We start from the raw sequence: 21,854 nt of genomic DNA on the forward strand, positions 1-21,854 counted from the left end.
GTATGTACTCGAATATGTATAATATCTATAGTTTTATACATATGTATATTTCAAGATTGAGTTCTTTTAAAGTAACTTGTTACCGTTATTCATTTTCATGAAAAAGTAAATCATTACTGTTATAATTTTACTTTATACTTTAAATTAATCGGATCTGGTTTTTAACAACTAATTACTAATTTATTTTCTGGCGCATAATAATTTGATTTTTTAAATATTTATTTTTTATGGTCTTTTGTTTTTAAATTAATCAGACTTGTTTTTAGAAACTAATTATTAAGCATTTATTTCATTAATGGAATAACTTATAATATTTATTTTTTCGTAATACTTTCAGTCTTAAACTGAACAATGCTTGGGATACATGTCTAAATAAATAGATGAATCCTAATTGGAACTCATTTAAACAAAAGAAACAAAACCAATTCCTCGGGATTTGACTGTTTGAAAAAAACTATCTATATAATATAAAGTATTAATTCATTGTATGGGTATTAAGTTATAAACCATTTAACAAATTCTGCAGTCAAAATTTTGCAGTTTTTTTACAAAATGATAATTATAAAAATTTAGTGTACTGAAAGTGTTAAATGTTTATCTTTTACATTCTTATACTATCTATATTTTCAGACTAATAGATCTGTTTTTTAAAAGCGTAACCATTTATTGTTTTACGTAAATAAGATCAAAAGTTAAAAGTAACGTCTTATGCAAATATTTGTTCTAATTACATCTTTTATTTTGATTCCAATTCTGAGAAAAATTGTTAAAAAAATTTTACTTTACCCATTATTGTTTATTATTAATAGCACAGTAACTGTTATCATCGGGGGAAGAATATAATTAAACTGAGGACATGTTATATCCATCAGTTCAAATCTATCTTATCTTCCCTTCCCGCCTGCAGTTGTTGCGTAAAAACGACTTAAAAAGCTATACAGATCCATGAACCAATTATTTAGTAACTTTATTCTGTTCAAATCATGTCGCCGCTTTTAATCGTAATATTTACACTTCTTTTGGTATATAAATTATATAGATTTGCTTACGACAAACCGCCTAATACACCTCCAGGTAAGTCAAATAAGATTAATATAAATTGCTAAACTTGTTTTTAATTTCGATTCCTTCCAGTTTGCGGTATTAAATCATATTACATTGTTATTATTATTACATTGAATATTCTTTCTCTGATTCAAATTATAAAAAGTTTTTATATATTATATTGTATGTTTATTTATTGCATATATATATATAAAATATATAATAATATGTATATCTCTACTGAAAAAAAATCACGTCACGAAATCACATAACAAAATTAGGTAACAATTTAAAACATTTTGTTACGTGTTTGGTCGGCGTTAATTACGTGATTTGTTACGTAATTTCGTTATGTAATTTCGTGACGTGATTTTTTTCAGTAGAAATATATACTCTGCTATTCAAAAATAGTGTTTTGTATTCACAAAACTTTATGGTGAATTCTGCTTTGCAAAAATCTCGGATTAGATTGTAGTCAATACTTTTCAGTGCGACATTGAGAATAGAACCATGAACTCTGAATCTGATAACAAAGCAGAAGAAGTGAATCTTTTTTAATGCGAGGGTTCGCATTCATTTGAATGCCTCTTATTGCGATTGAATGCAAAGAATGTCAAGTTTAGAGTCAAGTGAATACTTTTAATTGCAAGAATTAATATTTGAAATGAATTGAATCCTCAAAAACAGAATTTAGATTTTTAATTAAATTGATCTAATATTTTCGAATTCTGCTTTTTGCAAAATGTTAATATTTTTTAAATCTTTTAATCCGACATTTTATCTTGATCTTGAAATAGTAAATCTTGTCTTGATATTGTCAAGTACAAAAAATTGGTGTTTTTGTTTGTGTTTAATTATCTCTTATCACGTATCTCTTGTCACGTATCTCTTATCATATATTATTAGTGATTCTTTGTTATAAAATATAAAGTATATTCTTGAATATCGAATATTTTTAATCGTGAAAATCGAGACAAATATTTATAAGTTTCGCGATAATTTTAATCAACAGTTTCTAATTCTAATTTTAGATTAGAGCCGGGACTAGACATTTCGGCGCCCAAGGCAAAAGAAAAATTGCGGCCCTTGAATTAACAAAAACATTTTTCTTTTACAGCATGTAAAATATAATAAAAAATAATATTAATTAGTGGTATTTAATATATTTATATTAATTTAATTGGGACATATAATCACCTGTACAGGTATACATTACAAACATACAGATTTAATAATACTGATGCTAATAAGCATTTTAAAACACTGTAAAAAATTTATTGCAACAAAAAATATCATCCAAACCAAGGTTCAAACCTGGACCTCCCTACATTTCGGTACGGACGTCTTTACCAATTCGAATTTAAAATATATAGAAATTTTCATTGCCATTTTTGCGCTCCTTTAAATTTTTTACATAAGGCAAGTGCCTCGTTTGCCACACCCTAGTCCCGGCTCTGTTTTAGATTATTCATTCAAACACGCGATATATCTACAGTGAGACGCACTTTGATCTGATCAATATTGTAATATTTCTTGCCAAGTATAAATTTAGCAGCGTATGTACTCGAATATGTATAATATCTATAGTTTTATACATATGTATATTTCAAGATTGAGTTCTTTTAAAGTAACTTGTTACCGTTATTCATTTTCATGAAAAAGTAAATCATTACTGTTATAATTTTACTTTATACTTTAAATTAATCGGATCTGGTTTTTAACAACTAATTACTAATTTATTTTCTGGCGCATAATAATTTGATTTTTTAAATATTTATTTTTTATGGTCTTTTGTTTTTAAATTAATCAGACTTGTTTTTAGAAACTAATTATTAAGCATTTATTTCATTAATGGAATAACTTATAATATTTATTTTTTCGTAATACTTTCAGTCTTAAACTGAACAATGCTTGGGATACATGTCTAAATAAATAGATGAATCCTAATTGGAACTCATTTAAACAAAAGAAACAAAACCAATTCCTCGGGATTTGACTGTTTGAAAAAAACTATCTATATAATATAAAGTATTAATTCATTGTATGGGTATTAAGTTATAAACCATTTAACAAATTCTGCAGTCAAAATTTTGCAGTTTTTTTACAAAATGATAATTATAAAAATTTAGTGTACTGAAAGTGTTAAATGTTTATCTTTTACATTCTTATACTATCTATATTTTCAGACTAATAGATCTGTTTTTTAAAAGCGTAACCATTTATTGTTTTACGTAAATAAGATCAAAAGTTAAAAGTAACGTCTTATGCAAATATTTGTTCTAATTACATCTTTTATTTTGATTCCAATTCTGAGAAAAATTGTTAAAAAAATTTTACTTTACCCATTATTGTTTATTATTAATAGCACAGTAACTGTTATCATCGGGGGAAGAATATAATTAAACTGAGGACATGTTATATCCATCAGTTCAAATCTATCTTATCTTCCCTTCCCGCCTGCAGTTGTTGCGTAAAAACGACTTAAAAAGCTATACAGATCCATGAACCAATTATTTAGTAACTTTATTCTGTTCAAATCATGTCGCCGCTTTTAATCGTAATATTTACACTTCTTTTGGTATATAAATTATATAGATTTGCTTACGACAAACCGCCTAATACACCTCCAGGTAAGTCAAATAAGATTAATATAAATTGCTAAACTTGTTTTTAATTTCGATTCCTTCCAGTTTGCGGTATTAAATCATATTACATTGTTATTATTATTACATTGAATATTCTTTCTCTGATTCAAATTATAAAAAGTTTTTATATATTATATTGTATGTTTATTTATTGCATATATATATATAAAATATATAATAATATGTATATCTCTACTGAAAAAAAATCACGTCACGAAATCACATAACAAAATTAGGTAACAATTTAAAACATTTTGTTACGTGTTTGGTCGGCGTTAATTACGTGATTTGTTACGTAATTTCGTTATGTAATTTCGTGACGTGATTTTTTTCAGTAGAAATATATACTCTGCTATTCAAAAATAGTGTTTTGTATTCACAAAACTTTATGGTGAATTCTGCTTTGCAAAAATCTCGGATTAGATTGTAGTCAATACTTTTCAGTGCGACATTGAGAATAGAACCATGAACTCTGAATCTGATAACAAAGCAGAAGAAGTGAATCTTTTTTAATGCGAGGGTTCGCATTCATTTGAATGCCTCTTATTGCGATTGAATGCAAAGAATGTCAAGTTTAGAGTCAAGTGAATACTTTTAATTGCAAGAATTAATATTTGAAATGAATTGAATCCTCAAAAAACAGAATTTAGATTTTTAATTAAATTTGATCTAATATTTTCGAATTCTGCTTTTTGCAAAATGTTAATATTTTTTAAATCTTTTTAATCCGACATTTTATGCAGAATATATATCCACATACTATATTCTTTAATAAATATTTTTGTGACATTGATAAAATTTTATTTAAGTTATTTCAAATAAATTGTGTTATTATAATTATTGTTTCCATTTTTTAAATTTATCCGAGATAGGTATTATAAGAGTTCCGATAGGAGGATCCTACTGGCTATTGTTATGGGGAAACTATAAATTCCCACATTTGACCCTCAACTATTATGTCAAGAAATTGAACTCGAAGATTATCAGCTGCTATATGGGTAGTTTCTTTGTGATAATAGTGAACGATTATAAAAGCATAAAAGAAGTACTCGGTCGAGATGAATTTGATGGGCGAATTACAAATGCGGATTTTCTAAAAGATAGAGCTTTTGGGAAAGAATTAGGTAATAAAATGCGGCAAAAAAATACAATTATTTATACATTTTTTTGCATATATGCAGTATGTAATTCTCTTACGTGTAGAATTACTTATATTTCTTTTTGAAATTGTATGCATTTACGTGATAATGTAAAAATTTTTTTATGACAGAATATCAAATAAATACATTATAAAATTCTACACAGGTATTTTTTTTGTCGACGGTCCGAAATGGCATGAACAGAGGAGATTTGCCCTCCGTCATATGCGCGACTTTGGATTCGGTCGACGCCAGGAAAAGCTCGAAAGCGAAATCATGGATGAGATGACTTTACTCCTTGATATAATGAAAAACGGACCTATTTATGATGAAGAGAAAGTATGACTATTGTAAAGTATAATAATCTTTTAGTGAAGAAAAATAGAAAATCAGACAAAGAAAAAATTTTGTTATTTTAGCAAATATTGAAGGGTAATTTAGCGCTCTTCCCGGATATTCTATACGCGTCGGCGGGTAACAATATATGGAACGTTATGTTCGGTCATAGATTTGACAGAAGCGAACATGATATACCTCGACGTCTCTGTCGTGCGGCTGTTTTGTTCGGAAAGTCAAATGATACAACCGGTGGTGCCATTTTCCAGCACCCGTTCTTAAAACACTTCGGCAATATGTTTGGCTACAAAAACCATATGAAGGCAAGCAATACGTTAAATAATCTTGTCAAGGTATGCTATAAGACAAACCATTATATTATCGAAGTTTACGCATAGAATTTCAATATTGTCAAATAAACTACTACGTATACATATACTACTACGTAACATATACGTGCTTAATAAATATTTTCTTAAAATTTTAAGTTTAAATAACACAATGACTTATTTACTTGTATAGAATTTAAATTTATTTTTTTATATTAAACTGGGAAAAGGCAGTGTATAAGCCAAATCTCCTTTTCAATAAATTTTACATTTATTATAAATAATTTTTTTATATTTATTTCATGTGTTTTTAAATGTTTTTTAAAAATTTTATTACTTTAAGTTTTAATGGAATTAATGAATGTAGATTATGAATATCAAATAAAATAATGGAGCATTAAAAATATGTTTGTATTTTGTTAGGAATATCTGATACGTCAAAAAAATTTTATGAGCGAGAATGATGAACGGGGATTCATCGATAGATACCTAAAGAAATTGAACGAAGACGACAAGTCGAATAGTTTCACGGAAGAACAATTGATCATTTTGTTAGTTGATATGATGTTTCCCGCTTTGTTTGGGATATCAGGCGTCCCTACTCATGCTCTCAAATATTTGATGCACCATCCCAAAATAATGGAGAAAGTAAGAAATGAGATAGATAATGTTATTGGAATCGGACGGTTGGCTACATGGGAAGATAGAAAAAAGTAAGTTATATGTACAATTTATGAAATGATAATTATTTTTTAATTACATCAATAAATAACAAATAAAGAACAAGAATGATAATGTTAATATCAAGTAAATATATAATACCGCAAATTAAATTCTTTATATGTTTATAAAAAAATATACATTAAAGAAAAAAATTACCAATAAGAGCCAGCTGCTACTGAATATAAACGTGCAAGTAATTTACTTAAATTGATGTCAAACGCGAACGCAAACAAAAATATGTACAACGAGTACGTAAACGTTTCGGTTCACAATTTGAGTCCTCTTCAATGCATCAGCCGTATGTGATAGCGAAAACATCTGTAGTTGTAATTTGTTATCTTCTAATGGTGTAAAAAAGAGGTCCAAAATGTAAAAGATTTTTCTCGTGATGAAATAAGAAAGATAATCCAAATAGAAAAAGCAGAAAAGTAAGATATTTTATCAGTTACAGTTAAAAATGGGGATATAACTTTGTTAATATTAAACAATGTTAATGTTAAAAAGAATATATAAATAAAAATGTATAATAAATATGTTTTATAATATATGTATGTAAAAAGTTATATATATCTCAAATTATTATGTATTCTCAATTTTATTAAAAAATTTTTTATATTGATTATGAAGAAGATATGTTTTTTAATAATTTATATTATTTATTACTTTATTATTTTTAATTTTAGTAAAAAAAAATTATATTTTAATTTATTAATGTTTTTTAAAATTAAAAACAAAAACTATTCTAAATATAGTATGTAGTTAATAAAAATATTTAAAATGTATATTATGCTTAATTTATGAAAGAAAAGAAAGAAATGTATTATAATATATGTTGCATGATACTACAAAAATTGATTTAGTTTATTTTATCCCTATATAAGAAGTTAATATTAGTTTCTCTTTTAACGTTAGAAATGTTACTATTATTTTCACATGTTAGCACAAATTTAATTTCAATTTTATTACGTTTAACATAGTATAGACATAAAAAATAATTATATAAAGTATTCTTATTTTATTTTAGTTTGCCTTACTTGGAGGCAGTAATACGAGAAACGTTAAGAATTGAAACAATTACACCTCTTAGCGTAGTTCATAGATGTACAAGAAAAACCACTTTATGCGGCTACGATATACCTGAAAACACTCCGATTTTCACTAACTTGGCAGCAATGCATCATGATCCTGACTTGTGGGGCGATCCTGAAGTTTTTAGACCGGAAAGATTTCTGAAAGAGGATGGGCAATTAGCCAAAGATATTTCGCTTCCTTTCGGTTTCGGTAAGTTGATGTACATACATAATCTATCTAATAAAGATTAACAAATTTTACTGAACTTTGTACGTATAAAGTATTATTACATTAGTTTTAATAATGGCAATAAGAATAATTTTCTCTGTGTATTTTTATCTAGGTCATCGATTATGTCCAGGTGAAACTTATTCTAGATATAACATATTCGGGACATTGGTTCTTTTGCTACAGAACTTCAACTTTTTTTTCGTTGAGGGTCAGCCATCGAGCCTCGAGGATAAGGATTCGGGTCTAGTCGTTCTTCCCAAACATCTATGGATACGCTTCGAATCACGTTAATATTCACATATAGTAATTCACGTATAATAATTATTTAATTATTTTATCGACAAGCAATCTAAAATAATTAACAGAATGCCATGTCTACTGTTAATTACCCAGATAGCACAGAGATGAACAGAAATTCATAAAGAAGTCATTTTAAAGAATATTTGCAGAATTAGAAAAATAAATACATAAAGACTTCTTGAAGAATTAGCCACAATTAGTTCACATTGAAGTATTCCTTAAGAGTTCATTGTAATGAATACCTCGCGATTTGTTATTTGAAATATTTAGAGTATTCATAGACAATTTAGAGTATTCATAGAGAAGTCATTTTAAAGAATACTTGCAGAAGTAGAAAAATGAATACATGAAGAATTCTTGAAGAATTAGCCACAATTAGTTCACGTTGAAGAGTTCATTGCAATGAATGCCTCACGATTTATTTCGAATACTTTGAGTATTTTTTACCAGAAATTACTCGAGTGTTTGGATAATATCAATTACATTTTTACAATTATATATCGCTTAATAAATGCTAATTTATACTTTTATACACGAAATACGCTACATATAAATAACAAACCAATTAATATACAATTTAAGAACGTGCTGATCTGCAACGACAGAATGTCGCGTTCCGTTTCACGCATGATGTGCATGATACAACATTCATCCTTGTTTGTATTAACTATACATATGTTTCATCCTTCTGACAACATATATTGTAATAATGTATGACAAATATGTATGCATAAACGAGAAGTGTTCATGGATCATCACGAAGTGTTAGAATGCGTACAATCTTCGAAATCAAGCAACGTTGGCGATGATTGATACTTGGATGGGTAACCGTTTTTGCAGATACAGAGATTAAACATGCTTTAAGTACGACTGTGGCTTGGCTGAAACATGTATAGTTTTCTTGCTCTTACAAAATTACCATAGAAATAATTAGAATTTTTTATTTTTTGTTTAAGTTTTTTTCAATACTCAGAAACTCTTAAAAATCCTTAGTAGAAATATTTACAAATTTTCTAAATTAATCAGAATTTTTTATTTTTTAAATTTTTCCGAAAAACGTTTCAATTCTTATAAAAAATCGGAACATTTATTAGAAATTCTGAAAAAAATTTTTTTAATTTTGTTTGAAATATCTACTTGGAGAAGTTCTAATGAATACTTTAAGAAGTTCTGAGGAATTTCAACAAATAATTTTGTATAAATACTTTGAGAAGTTCTGAGGAATTCGAATCATGGTACATGTAACTTCCTACGTTATTCTTAAAGCATTCTTCTATGAATTCCTAAGGAATTACTGTTCAGAAAAAAAGAATACTTTATAAAATCTTTAAAAAGAAACTGTACTATCTGGGAATATGTTACATATATGACATTAAAAATCGATATAGTTTATCTTTATATAAGAAGTTAAGATTGGTTCAAAGAATAAACAACTATATAATCGACTGACTAGCTACCCAGCGAGAAACAATAATAAATTCGACATCAATTCGACGTCGAATTGACATTAAAATAATGATTTCGATGTTGAATCAATGTCGATTTAATGTACTATTTCTTACTGGGTAAATTCCTTTATTAAGTTAAACAATTACGACATTTTGATCGTGGAATTTAGTCCTTCTCAAGAAATTACAAATTAATTAATTGCGAGATTACAATCGTTAAAAAATCCGTGACAGCGAATTTGCAGATCTAAAATTATAAAGAACATATATAAAGTACGCCATAAAAAGTCATTCATTTGGATTTACGTGTCTCATTGTCAGTCAATGCTGAAACGATGAATATAATAAAGATAAATTAAATTCATTTAAACTTTGAACCGAGAAGTCACAATAGGATTATATTGTCGTCAAGCGTGTATGAGCGCAAACAAGCGTCTGAATAGTTCTGTACACTATCGAATTACATTATCGAATGCTAGAAGTAAACATTACGTGGATTTTATTACCGTGTTATAGACACTGTTTAAATTTTCAGCGTCTTTTTTTAAATTTACGATATTAGGATTCTTCTTTATGAAGAACATTTCGACAATCACTATTTTTCTTCTATTATTTTCGTAATGTAAAATGCAAGCATCATTTAACAATGAACCACGAGTTCGATTGGCAATCCCCGTATATTTAATCTTCTCTTATCTCCCCTTCCCGTCTGCCATTGCGTATAACGACCTAAAAATCTATACAGATCCGTGAAGCAATTATTTAGTAACCATCTGTTCGAATCATGTCGCCGCTCTTAATCGTAATATTTATACTTCTTTTGGTGTATAAACTATACAGATTTGCTTACGATAAACCGCCTAACACACCTCCAGGTAAGCCAATAAATTAGATTAATATAAATTGCTAAACTTGTTTTTAATTTCGATTCCTTCCAATTTGCAATATTAAATCATATTACACTGCTATTATTATTACACTGAATATTCTTTCTCTGATTCAAATTGTAAAAAGTTTTTATATATTGTATGTTTATTTATTGCATATATACATACATACATACATACATACATATATATATATATATATATATACAAGGTGTCTTAAAACATGTTGGTCAACGCTCGTAAAAAGATAGAAGGGATCGAAATGAACATAAAACTCCAATATTGTCTTGGGTTAGGTCCACCAATCGAGATATTAACGTATGGAATCTGCAAATAAACTAATTAATTTTTATTGTAATTGTGAACAGTATACTAATGAAAGCTTATCATAATACATTCACAAGATTTTTTCTTCCGTGTTAGGGCTCGAGGAAGGGCTATAGGAAGGGCTCGAGCGGATCGAGCTCTTCCCTCGGCGCGCTTTCATTCGCATAATTTGAAAAATTAATATCTCAATTATTGGTGAACCTAACCCAAGACCTAACCCAAGACAATATTGGACTTTTATGTTCTTCTCGATCCCTTTTACCTTTTTACGACCGTTGACCCACATGTTTTGGGACATCCTGTATATTATATATATATATATATATATATATATATAATATTCTTTAATATATTTTTTTGTGACATTGAAAATTCCATTTAAGTCATTTTAAATAAATTGTAGTATTATAATCATTGTTTTTATTTTTAAAATTTATTCGAGATAGGTATTATAAGAGTTCCGATAGGAGGATCCTACTGGCTATTGTTATGGGGAAACTATAAATTCCCACATTTGACCCTTGACTATTATGTCAAGAAATTGAACTCGAAGATTATCAGCTGCTATATGGGTAGTGTCTTTGTAGTAATAGTGAACGATTATGAAAGCATAAAACAAGTACTCGGTCGAGATGAATTTGATGGACGAGTTACGAATGCGGATTTTATAAAAGATAGAGCTTTCGGGAAAGAATTAGGTAATAAAATGCGGGAAAAAAATACCATTACTTATATATATTTTTGCATATATGCAGTATGTAATTCTCTTACGTGTAGATTGTAGAGTTACTTATATTTCTTTTTGAAATCGTATATAAGCATTTACGTGATAATGTAAATATTCTTTTATGACAGAATAGCAAATAAATACATTATAAAATTATATACAGGTATTTTTTTTATTGACGGTCCGAAATGGCATGAACAGAGGAGATTTGCCCTTCGTCATATGCGCGACTTTGGATTCGGTCGACGCCAGGAAAAGCTCGAGAGCGAAATCATGGATGAGATGTCCCTCCTCCTAGATATCATGAAAAATGGATCCATTTACGATCAAGAAAAGGTACGGTTGTTGTAAGATATATAATAATCCCCTAATAAAAAAAAAAAAAGAAAAGAGAGATTTTATTATTTATAGGAAATATTAAAAGGTAACTTGGCGCTTTTCCCAGACATCCTATATGCATCATCGGGTAACAATATATGGAACATTATGTTCGGTCACAGATTTGACAGAAGCGAACACGATACACCCCGACGTCTGTGTCGTGCAGCTGTGATGTTTCAACAGGCAAACGATACAACCGGTGGTGCTATTTTCCAGCGACCATTCTTGAAATACTTTGGTAATATGTTCGGTTATAAAAATCATATGAAGGCAAGCAATACAATGACGAATATCATAAAAGTGAGTAATTTATCAAATAAAATTATAATTAAAATTTTCATAGAATATAAAATAAAAATTCGTTAAGAAAATATGATTATATTTTATACCGTAGAAATATCTGGAAGATCGGAAAAGTTTTCTCAGTGAGAATGATGACCAAGGATTCGTCGACAGATATCTAAAAAAATTGAACGAAGACAAGTCGGATAGTTTCTCCGAAGATCAATTAATCATTTTGTTAATTGATATGATGTTTCCTGCTTTCTCCGCAATACCAGGCGTTATTACTCATGTTATTAAGTATTTGATGCACTATCCCAGAGTAATAGAAAAAGTAAGAAACGAGATAGATAGTGTCGTCGGAATCGGACGACTGGCTACATGGGACGATAGAAAAAAGTAAGTTATTGTACAGTCAAGAGAAATGACAATTACCTTTTAATTATATTAAAAAATTGACGAATAAAAACAAGAACAACATTAATACCAATTATATAATCAGCGAATACAACAAAGCCGTGTTATTTAAAATATTCTTATTATGTTTCAGTTTGCCCTATTTGGAGGCGACAATACGAGAAACGATGAGAATTGAAACGGTTACGCCTCTCGGTATAACACACAGAAGCGTAAAAACAACTACATTAGGAGGATACGAGATACCAATAAACACACCAATTTTTGCTAACTTGGCAGCGATGCATCACGATCCTGACTTGTGGGGTGATCCTGAAGTTTTTAGACCAGAAAGATTTCTGAAGAAAGATGGACAATTAGCCAAAGATATTTCGCTCCCTTTTGGTTTTGGTAAGTCGATATATATCATTTGATAAAGTTCAACAAATTCTGTTGAACTCTGTATGCATAAAATAGATTAGATTAGATTAAATTTAATAATAATAATGATAACAATTTGATTTCCATTTTTTATAGGTCATCGGTTGTGCACAGGAGAAACTTATGCCAGATACAACATGTTTGGGACGTTGGCTCTTTTGTTACAGAATTTTAATTTTTTCTTCGTTAAAGGTGAACCATCGAACCTCAAGGACAAAATACCGGGCATAACCGTCTTTCCCAAAGAGCTGTGGATACGCTTTGAACCACGTTAATATTCGTTATTTTTTAAACAAACAAGTAATTGGCACGTCTCTAATCAGTTCGATACGCAAATAACAAATTATTACGCAGTACCAAATATAGGTCATAGAATACATGTGTATGTTAAAAATTATCTTTAATTTGATAGAGAGAAATTTTTGTTTGATAAGAACATATGTGTTGATAAGTCGCGTGTAATGCACAATTATATTAACTTTTATCGTCTGCTCTTAGCTGCTAACAGAATTGCGAAATTAACTTATGAGATTTCGAATGCGCAATTAATTATTAACAACCAATTTAAAAAGAAAAAACAAAGGGATTTTCAATGTCACATCATATATCTAAACATTACAAATTTATTTCACAAATAAAGATGAAAGTGATTACACTGTACCATATTAATTACAAAAAAATTTCTTTTTAATTTTACATGTATGATACTGCTGCTATTTTCAAGAACAAAAAAACTAACGATGGTTTATCTAACATATATAAATATTATGCACGCTATAAAAATTTATTGTGTCATGTACTGTCATCATTACTGTAATAATATGAAAATGACGTCACTTTTATAAATGTATGATAACCAGAGAAACAAACATAAGAATATTTTTTTTAATATTTAGTTTTTTAACTTTTGTGATGTCTTTTAGACATTAGCAAGTAGTTTACAGTTATGGATAATGCTTTTCACAATTATCGCTATAATCAAACCATTACATGCGTGTTTCAGTACAGCCCTTTGAGAATGTTGTATCTCTTGTTTTTTATTAACGATGATTCTTTATTATAGAGTATTCATCTCGCATATCGTATGTATATTTCATGAAGCTTAAGACAAAATATTCAGTAAGTATAAATATGTATTTGCGATAATTATAGCAAACTTTTTAATTCAATTTTAGATTTAAACTATTGAATTCAAATACGTTAATATATATACAAGGGAACAAACACTGGCTGGAACATTTCAATATTTCTTATAAAGTATAAATTTGGCAATGTACGTATGAATCTATTGTGTTATATATAGCTTTGTGTATTCGTTTATATCTAGATAAATAAACCGCGCATTTCTTTAGAAATAGTTCAATTTATCGCAACATATCGTTTAAACTTATCAAGTAGCTTTATTCTCTGTGTACCAAAACGTACAATCCAAGACATGCTAATACTGCATACTTAAATTTAGGATATTCGTTCATATATATAGTGACCATGCCGACGTATGGTAGGAAGCCTCTCGCTCGGCCAACTACATCCTTGTGCGTCAACCACAGCTGACCAGGTGCGTACAGACCTCGATCGTCCACAGAATTGTTGTCACCTTTCGTGAGGAACTTGACCGTATTATTTTGGTCACCCCTAGAATGCAATATCTCTTAGAATCGTTTCTCGCAAAATTATATGCTACATGTTGTAACAAGATACATTGCAACAACTCTTACTTTTCATGAAGTTTAAGTACTCTATGCACAATAGGTATGTCTCTGCCTTCAACTTTGAAAACTACAATCTCACCCACTCTCACTGGCTCATCCTGATAATTGGTGAGAAAGAGGAGATCGCCTCTATGAAACGCTGGTTCCATACTACCGCTGTAAAAGTATTTGCAAATGTCAGTTTAAATGCTATTGATTGACGTTTTCTGTTAAAACAATAAATTATATTAATAACATGCAATATTACAATTCAAATATTCATTGTTATTCTAACATTATCAAGTGTAATACATCTTCATTTGCATAATATTTTGCATAATATGAGAAACATAATATTTTTTACAAGACACTTAGCATGTGTCGTCCCTGGGAGCAGACAGTATCGATTTCAACTTGGCGAGTTCGGCGAGATAACAGCCAGTTAAAAATTAATTAGAAACACGCGCTATATGCTGGTGGAATTTATAGGTTAGATGTGTTGCGTACCTCAATACGACCACGATTGGACTCTCGCTGCCGGTGATGACCATCAGACCCTTCCATATCATCAGTGCCGATGAGACTATCATGCCGAAGCTCAACACTTGATACAGAAACTGAAAATCAGAGAATAGTCATACATAGTCACCATATGCGACCGCCACCGACTCGCAACGACTGTCATCGTCGTCGTCGTCGTTGTCATCGTCGTGAAAAGTGATTTACCTGGCGCTTGTTCATGCGCCGCACATCATCGAATATCGACTGCAACATGATGAAAACTGAGCACGCGGAGGCTGACGACAAACAAAAATAATTCCTAGCTCCGTTGACGCGACCGGCGATTTGTGCAACGTATCCACCGCCGCCACCACACTACCACCACCACCCACTACCACCACTACCACCGTGCGGAAGCCCACGTCACGTAAACACGGTGAATGAGGGAACGGCGAATCGATAGAACCAGCGGAACGGTTGTTTGTTGAATCTGGAGCCACGGAGCATGTGAACAAGTAGACTTGTATGTTGACAGTTGACGGCAACGCCGGAGAAAAATGGAGTTGGAAACTTTAAAGGGAAAACTTTGTAAGAGTGAGAGAGACAGAGAGTAACGCGCATCTCTCTCTCTCTCTCTCTCTCTCTCTCTCTCTCTCTCTCTCTCTCTCTCTCTCTCTCTCTCTCTCTGTAAATGTTTAAAAGACAAGAAAAACAACTGATCATGTGATTCACTTAATTTAATCTTATATTTAATATTATTTTAATTCTAGCCTGAAGTGGTCCTAGGATTCCTAACCAATGGAACAACGTTTTAAATTAAATTTAAAGACAATTTCATAAATAAAAGTGGGACTGTGAATACCACTTTATAATCTCACTTAACATAGAAACCGTGGACGTTACGTCAGTAGTAGTTAGTCAGCACTGTCGGCAATTTCGACAGTACATACATATTTTTTTATTATTCCAACACTTAATTAGCATTTCAACAAAAGATACATAGATGACAAATATGGTAATTTCACCTTAAGGTATAAGCTGAAAATTTGCACATTCGATAATTGATGAGTGTGTTATAAATTGTTTCTTTTAGATACAGAGAATCGCAGGAAAATTACATTACTCGAGTGTTGGTGCTACATTTGCACGTGTTAGATGGTTATCAACCTCAAGATCTGTCACAGGTTAGGCTACAGTTTTTTTAAACTTTGATACAACTTTGATTTTACATTTCTTTTTTACAAATCTAAACATTTTTGCAAGTTATAGAAATGTTAAATATCTTTCTATTTGTTGTAATATTTTCTTTCTTAGCGTATTAATTTGTAAAGTATCATGAATTTTTACTTAACTGTATTTATATTACTATTCTTTTCTTAAATTGCAAATATCCTAAATTAATTCTACATTTTTAGCATCTAAAGACATTAAAGAAACAACCAGTGCTCAAACGAATATGGATGATGTCCTTGTAAAAGATGTATGCACATTATTATATTTTAAAATTTTTATCTTTGCCAGATACTGTTAATTAAGACTATTTTAATTATGTATACAAGCAGGTTGGGGATAATGGTGTAATAGTTTTAAACCGACCTAAGGCATTGAATGCCGTAAATTTGTCAATGGTTCAGAAAATATATTCCATCCTCAAACAGTGGGAATCTTCGAAGAAACTTGTAATAATAGAAGGTGCAGGTGATAAAGCGTTTTGTGCAGGTGGTGACGTCAAATCGCTCGTTATGGCACTGAACGAACCAAAAGGTGAACTTTTGGGAGAAGAGTTTTTTAGAAGGGAGTACACGTAAGTTGTAAAAATGTCAATTTAAAGATAAATGTCTCTTGTATCTATTTAAATGAGTAAAATATTTTTTCCTTTTAACTTTTCTAGCTTAAATTATTTTATTGGAACATATAAGAACCCTTATATCGCTATTATCAATGGGATAACAATGGGAGGTGGTGTTGGATTATCTGTACACGGTAAATACAGAATTGCCACAGAGAAAACTCTCTTTGCTATGCCGGAAACAGCGATAGGATTGTTTCCCGATGTCGGGGCTACTTATTTTTTATCTAGATTGAAAGGAAAATTAGGTATTTACCTGGGTCTGACAGGACACAGATTGAAAGGTACAATTATATTAAGTGTTCCATGCACAATGTGTTCTTATAAGTGCATTATATACATTTATAAATGTATATTTTATTAAGGGATCGATGTTCTTCTCGCTGGAATCGCAACACATTTTGTACCGTCGGAGAAACTTGTTGACTTGAAACGTGATTTATTAATGTTGCGTGATGTCGATATTGAGCCTGTTTTAAACAAATATCAACCGAAATTAAATCATGAATTCAGCTTGGCACCTCATATGTCGCAGATAGAAAATTGTTTTTCTGCTTCATCCATCGAAGAGATAATCGAGAGGTGAAATACAGATATTTTCGGAATAATATTTTTTTTCACTTAAAATACAGCACAATATACTTTTTTGTATAAAGATTAAAGAAAGACAATTCAGATTGGGCGCAAAAGAATATGAAAGTACTGCTTAAAATGTCTCCATCTTCTCTTAAAATTACCAAAAAAGCAATTGATGAAGGAAAAGGAAAATCTTTAGCAGATTGTTTAAAGATCGAATATAGATTAGCTTGTACGGCCCTGAGCAGAGACGGTGATTTCTATGAAGGTAATACGATAAATTTAGCATGTTTTTTTAAATCTTACCCTGTGATCAATATTTCAACTTAATTTCAGGTGTCAGAGCTCTCTTGGTCGACAAAGATCAGAAACCAGTATGGAACCCGAGGTCCTTGGCCGATGTAACGGATGAATATGTAAATAAACGATTTGCAGTACTTCCCGCAGACAAAGAATTGCAGTTATACACCAGCAAATTATAGGAATTAAGAGAAAGTTTTTATGCATTTTGACACATAATGTTATGAAAACAAGTTCCTAAAAACTTTATTTTTGTACTCTAATTTTGTACAGATTAAGATTTATATTAAAACATAGACACAATTAACTTTTTAAAAGTTTAATCTCTTATATTTTTTGCAAACGATTATACCGTGAATAAATTTATTAAAATCTCTATTTTGTAAATGGCGTACAATTGTATAAAATATAAAACATGTTTTATTGATATGAAAATAAATGAAAACATAAGTACTTATAATTTAAGAACCATTACGTAAAATACTTTTTGTATTCTTCGTAACTTCGATTTTTATTTTGGAAGCAACTTTAAGATTTATAAGCTAGATTCACCACAAACAAATTATAACATAAATTTTTCGACTATCTACATAACTTATGAACAGTTTCAATTTGTAACAGTAACGTAATTTACAAATCATGTGTAATTGAAGATTGTTCTAAAACGTTAAGCATGATACATGATGATTTCCAAATGATATATCAGCTATAATAGAGATATGCAATTCCACAATTTGCTAACAAATGATATAATTATCCTATCTAATAATTTCAACTGGTTTAGTTGTTTCGTAATCGTTGTGAAACGAGAAATTATTCATACGTATCCTGCATCTGCTGAATAATAGATTTGAAAGAATATATAAAATTGGCACAAATATGAGATTGTATAAATAAAAATACAAAACAACATAAAGGTAAATACCAACAATTTAACTATAAAATTGTATTTAACAGCATCATTCTGTGATTCTAATAACATATTACTTAAAATATTAAATATTAAATTAATGAAAAAAGGATAAAAAGCACACTGAATAAAAATATCAATTAATAAATCATCTCTTTCATAAATTACATACTGTAAGCTTTAAATTTTCCAGAAGCCACGCGCGATGCATACGATATATTACTCTGCATTATGACATTTCTCTTCAAGTGTAACATCGCTAAAAATAAATCTACAAAACATTTGGAATTCTTAAATAGTTTTTATTAGTTTTATTTTATCAAAATGTTTTTATTTCATTCTTTAGCACGTATTAATGATCATTTCCCCTAATGTGACCCACAAAATGAGATAAGTTTCCATGGAATTTAAATAAAAATCTAAGTATTCGAAAAAAAAAGAGACGTTTGCTGGACCTTCTCGTGTACCAACGTCAATGAAAGGATATTTGTCCTATGCCTCGCGCATTTCTCAAGAATATTCGTCTCTTGTCTCTATTGAAAATTGTGTTGAGTTTCGGTTACTGCTTGTTCTTTTTTTCCTTTTTTAATGAATATTTCCTTTCCTATTGCTGAATTCACGTGAAGATTACAGTTCTGGCAGAGCAGTACTGTTACCACAGGAAAGGGAAATGCATGATGAAACTGTTGTGAATTTGTCATGTATATAATATATACGTTCAATCGATATACTGTGCGAGCCAACGGAAGCCTTCGCCATATCCTTGTCGCTTTAAGACTGAGCACATAAACAGTTCCAGCGGACGGCCGGGTATCTCGCTGCGAGCAATTTTACCCTAAAAATTTACATTTGTTAATACAAATTCAATAAAAATTTTAAGACTAGTAATTCTATGACTTTAATGTAATTTATACTAATATTTGATAAGTTATTATTCTGATTTACATGGCTATACCTTTCCTGTTGTTTGTCCATATAGATTAAAGAAATTTCTAAGTTCATCTTCAGAAGCTGCTAATGGTTTGTCAATTTTATTGCCTAGCACAAGAACTGGACACGCGCTAAGTTGCTCATCAGTTAACAGTGCATCCAACTCGGCTTTTGATTCTGGTAATCTTGTTCTGTCACTCGCGTCAACAAGGAATACTATCGCGTCCACAGCTGGGAAATAATCCTTCCATACGCGACGCGCTATGAAAATGCAAGTTGCAAAGATAAAGTAATTGCTTAGACAAAACAAAATATTTTGTAAGAAATATGTATTTTTTTCCTATGTACCTTGAGTATGACCTCCAAGATCAAAAGTTGTAAATCTCATATTTCCGATAGACAATTCTTCAGATGCTAGAACATAAAATCAATTATCAATAACTCTGTAAATTTCTTATTTATTTGTTGCAACATAATAAATATATATAGTCTGTAGAGCTTATATTTTTTACTTTACAATAGAAAACATGTACATGTATATTTAATCAAATAAATATTATAAATATTAAAATTTCCAATAAAAAATAATTGAATTATTAGAAAAAATAGGCCTACAGAAGTATATGCTATCATAAAATAGAACATATTGTTTAAATAAGATTGAGATACACAAGTGCATTAAGATAATCCAATTTAATTACTTGGATGTAGTGTGGGTACATGTTGAGCTAAACGATCATCTTTGAGCATGTGAAGCAATGTAGTTTTCCCAGCATTATCCAAACCTAGAAAGAGAAGCTTCCCACTCTTCTTCCATAGTCCTAAAATCAACAAGAAAAGATCATACAAATCAAATGTGCAACAAATTAAAAAGAAACAGAACTCTTTATGAAGATTTACATTGTTAAAATGTCACATAAAATAAATAAAATAAAACAAAAATAAACTAACAATATTAAATTTTCCATAAATTATATAAAATGTCTATCTGTTTAGTCAGATAATAAGTATGACAAAGTTGTTTGTGATATTTTATAACAACAAATACATGTATAATTATAAGTATTACTTGCTTAAAAATAATTGAAAAGTTGTTTGAAATATTGTTTTACAACTGTTCTTTTACAGTAAAAGATTAAATTATTTCAATATTATACGTAGGATCATTCCAGTAAAAAAATCTTATCAGAAACATACATATTTATCATCTCTGAATACTTAATCATTATTGTGACGTTATTGCAATATTCTAATCAGATTGAGACTTCCTTGAATATTAGCTCGAAGATAAACGTTTACGTTGGAAATTAACAATGTAGGAAAAATTCTACCCACCGAGATAATTCAGCACTCCAGCGAACCAGTCCCAAATAAACATATTTGTAGCTGCGGTTATGTGATGTCGAACTGTGCTGCGTATGTGTTAACTAATGAATGACTCTGCAACAATAGTAAAGCAAATTAATGAAAGATCACAGTCTGCCAACGTGACTCGAACAACTGACTCGACGCGGCCGACTTGTTTTAAATCCGCCCTCACAACCTTGAACTTTCAACGCAAGGAACGAGGTGTACGCACATTGCCGTCGTCGTCGAGCGCATCGCATGTATTCGCGTACCCCGGTGATCCGATTCCTCTCGATTGCACTTCTCTCCACTTTCCTGGAGCGCCTCGTGTATTCCACTGACAACCGAATCAGATGGCTCGTTTAATTTTGCATAAGCGACAAGTGTAAGAAAGTGCAGACGAGACGGAACGGAACTGCGATGTGGAATTTATGACGATTCGCTGTTCTCCATCGCCATATGATTGACGAGTGATTTATTAACCCAAGACAACGGCACCAAGATCTCCGTCTTTCTCTATCTCTCTCTTTTTCTTTCCCTCTTTCTCGCTCTCACGACACTAGGACTAGCATGTCTCGCGACGTCTTTTTCTCTCTCTCGCGCGAATTGAGACACGAGATAGACAGTCAATCTTAGAGAATCGCGCGCGTCACGTTGAAGGACGACGATCGGAGGCCCGTTACCCGCTGTGCGACGTATATTTCACATACCTACTGTGAAAAAAGCGTACGGAGGCCGTGGGGACGGAGAAAAGTACTTTTCCTCCCATGGAAAGAGCAGTCCGACCACAGAGCCCCGTTGGCTGGCAGTTGGCACTGGGTGACGTCTACTTCCGTCCACCATATTGCGCAAAATATTTGCTACGTCACAGGCGCGAGATTTGAAACATTTCCATGTACATTCTTATCAATATATATTTAAATACGTTCATTCTCAAATTATTTAAAGGTGCAATGTAAAATCGTGTTTTACTTTTTGCAAAATATTACAAAATGCATTTGATGCATAACTTGAAAATTATCTTTGCAAAAATAAAAGAGAAA

General features: G+C 30.4%; 5 protein-coding genes across 11 annotated transcripts; 3 read left to right on the forward strand and 2 right to left on the reverse strand.

Annotated features, from left to right (window-relative positions):
* Positions 1-299: 299 nt before the first annotated feature.
* Positions 300-8,754, forward strand: LOC118646610 (probable cytochrome P450 304a1). Of its 2 annotated transcripts, none has more exons than XM_036289872.1 (7): positions 300-1,074; positions 4,562-4,813; positions 4,995-5,167; positions 5,248-5,517; positions 5,917-6,206; positions 7,241-7,497; positions 7,631-7,809. In XM_036289872.1, exons 1-7 carry the CDS (start codon positions 984-986, stop codon positions 7,807-7,809), a joined length of 1,512 nt encoding a protein of 503 aa, XP_036145765.1. In that variant the 5' UTR covers positions 300-983. The 2 variants fall into 2 exon arrangements, with proteins under 2 accessions (XP_036145765.1, XP_036145764.1); XM_036289871.1 differs by lacking the exon at positions 300-1,074 and adding an exon at positions 3,584-3,674 and having other exon boundaries at positions 7,631-8,754.
* Positions 8,755-8,859: 105 nt separating this feature from the next.
* LOC105836411 (probable cytochrome P450 304a1) lies at positions 8,860-13,387 on the forward strand. 2 transcript variants are annotated; one of them, XM_036289203.1, is made up of 7 exons: positions 8,860-10,141; positions 10,927-11,178; positions 11,371-11,543; positions 11,619-11,888; positions 11,983-12,269; positions 12,421-12,677; positions 12,804-13,387. In XM_036289203.1, exons 1-7 carry the CDS (start codon positions 10,051-10,053, stop codon positions 12,980-12,982), a joined length of 1,509 nt encoding a protein of 502 aa, XP_036145096.1. In that variant the 5' UTR covers positions 8,860-10,050; the 3' UTR covers positions 12,983-13,387. The 2 variants fall into 2 exon arrangements, with proteins under 2 accessions (XP_036145096.1, XP_036145097.1); XM_036289204.1 differs by lacking the exon at positions 10,927-11,178.
* LOC105836429 (signal peptidase complex catalytic subunit SEC11A) lies at positions 13,315-15,301 on the reverse strand. The gene is made up of 4 exons (XM_012680458.3): positions 15,125-15,301; positions 14,906-15,015; positions 14,426-14,575; positions 13,315-14,342 (listed from the first exon to the last, which is right to left on the reverse strand). The coding sequence occupies exons 1-4, from the start codon at positions 15,170-15,172 to the stop codon at positions 14,108-14,110; spliced, it is 543 nt and encodes a 180-aa protein (XP_012535912.1). The 5' UTR covers positions 15,173-15,301; the 3' UTR covers positions 13,315-14,107.
* Positions 15,302-15,692: 391 nt separating this feature from the next.
* Positions 15,693-17,937, forward strand: LOC105836428 (3-hydroxyisobutyryl-CoA hydrolase, mitochondrial). 2 transcript variants are annotated; one of them, XM_012680455.3, is made up of 8 exons: positions 15,693-15,914; positions 15,993-16,083; positions 16,315-16,379; positions 16,462-16,703; positions 16,791-17,032; positions 17,114-17,330; positions 17,405-17,592; positions 17,661-17,937. In XM_012680455.3, exons 1-8 carry the CDS (start codon positions 15,903-15,905, stop codon positions 17,804-17,806), a joined length of 1,203 nt encoding a protein of 400 aa, XP_012535909.1. In that variant the 5' UTR covers positions 15,693-15,902; the 3' UTR covers positions 17,807-17,937. The 2 variants fall into 2 exon arrangements, with proteins under 2 accessions (XP_012535909.1, XP_012535910.1); XM_012680456.3 differs by having other exon boundaries at positions 15,696-15,930.
* A 177-nt stretch (positions 17,938-18,114) lies between these two features.
* On the reverse strand, positions 18,115-21,675 carry LOC105836421 (GTP-binding protein SAR1b). 4 transcript variants are annotated; one of them, XM_012680442.2, is made up of 6 exons: positions 21,522-21,675; positions 20,800-20,904; positions 20,166-20,285; positions 19,813-19,878; positions 19,490-19,725; positions 18,115-19,369 (listed from the first exon to the last, which is right to left on the reverse strand). In XM_012680442.2, the coding sequence occupies exons 2-6, from the start codon at positions 20,840-20,842 to the stop codon at positions 19,253-19,255; spliced, it is 582 nt and encodes a 193-aa protein (XP_012535896.1). In that variant the 5' UTR covers positions 20,843-20,904; positions 21,522-21,675; the 3' UTR covers positions 18,115-19,252. The 4 variants fall into 4 exon arrangements, with proteins under 4 accessions (XP_012535896.1, XP_012535900.1, XP_012535897.1 ...); XM_012680446.3 differs by lacking the exon at positions 21,522-21,675 and adding an exon at positions 21,084-21,278; XM_012680443.3 differs by lacking the exon at positions 21,522-21,675 and adding an exon at positions 21,044-21,278.
* Positions 21,676-21,854: the final 179 nt, after the last annotated feature.

The sequence above is a fragment of the Monomorium pharaonis genome, chromosome 7 (genome assembly GCF_013373865.1).
Source record: "Monomorium pharaonis isolate MP-MQ-018 chromosome 7, ASM1337386v2, whole genome shotgun sequence".
NCBI lineage: Eukaryota > Metazoa > Arthropoda > Insecta > Hymenoptera > Formicidae > Monomorium > Monomorium pharaonis.

What these genes read in the sequence shown, in the direction of transcription:
- LOC118646610 (XM_036289872.1), top strand. Translation starts at nt 984, where the DNA reads ATGTCGCCGCTTTTAATCGTAATATTTACACTTCTTTTGGTATATAAA. An exon ending in CTATTTATGATGAAGAGAAA is followed by an intron (nt 5,168 to 5,247) that starts GTATGACTATTG and finishes TTGTTATTTTAG; the next exon opens with CAAATATTGAAGGGTAATTT. An exon ending in ACATGGGAAGATAGAAAAAA is followed by an intron (nt 6,207 to 7,240) that starts GTAAGTTATATG and finishes ATTTTATTTTAG; the next exon opens with TTTGCCTTACTTGGAGGCAG.
- LOC105836411 (XM_036289203.1), top strand. Translation starts at nt 10,051, where the DNA reads ATGTCGCCGCTCTTAATCGTAATATTTATACTTCTTTTGGTGTATAAA. An exon ending in AGCTTTCGGGAAAGAATTAG is followed by an intron (nt 11,179 to 11,370) that starts GTAATAAAATGC and finishes AATTATATACAG; the next exon opens with GTATTTTTTTTATTGACGGT. An exon ending in ACATGGGACGATAGAAAAAA is followed by an intron (nt 12,270 to 12,420) that starts GTAAGTTATTGT and finishes ATTATGTTTCAG; the next exon opens with TTTGCCCTATTTGGAGGCGA.
- LOC105836429 (XM_012680458.3), bottom strand. Translation starts at nt 15,172, where the DNA reads ATGTTGCAGTCGATATTCGATGATGTGCGGCGCATGAACAAGCGCCAG. An exon ending in CCAATCGTGGTCGTATTGAG is followed by an intron (nt 14,576 to 14,905) that starts GTACGCAACACA and finishes ATACTTTTACAG; the next exon opens with CGGTAGTATGGAACCAGCGT. An exon ending in GTACTTAAACTTCATGAAAA is followed by an intron (nt 14,343 to 14,425) that starts GTAAGAGTTGTT and finishes ATTGCATTCTAG; the next exon opens with GGGTGACCAAAATAATACGG.
- LOC105836428 (XM_012680455.3), top strand. An exon ending in GACAGGACACAGATTGAAAG is followed by an intron (nt 17,033 to 17,113) that starts GTACAATTATAT and finishes TATTTTATTAAG; the next exon opens with GGATCGATGTTCTTCTCGCT. An exon ending in ATCGAAGAGATAATCGAGAG is followed by an intron (nt 17,331 to 17,404) that starts GTGAAATACAGA and finishes TTTTGTATAAAG; the next exon opens with ATTAAAGAAAGACAATTCAG.
- LOC105836421 (XM_012680442.2), bottom strand. Translation starts at nt 20,842, where the DNA reads ATGTTTATTTGGGACTGGTTCGCTGGAGTGCTGAATTATCTCG. An exon ending in TGGAGTGCTGAATTATCTCG is followed by an intron (nt 20,286 to 20,799) that starts GTGGGTAGAATT and finishes TGTTGATTTTAG; the next exon opens with GACTATGGAAGAAGAGTGGG. An exon ending in TGTACCCACACTACATCCAA is followed by an intron (nt 19,879 to 20,165) that starts GTAATTAAATTG and finishes TTTATGTTCTAG; the next exon opens with CATCTGAAGAATTGTCTATC.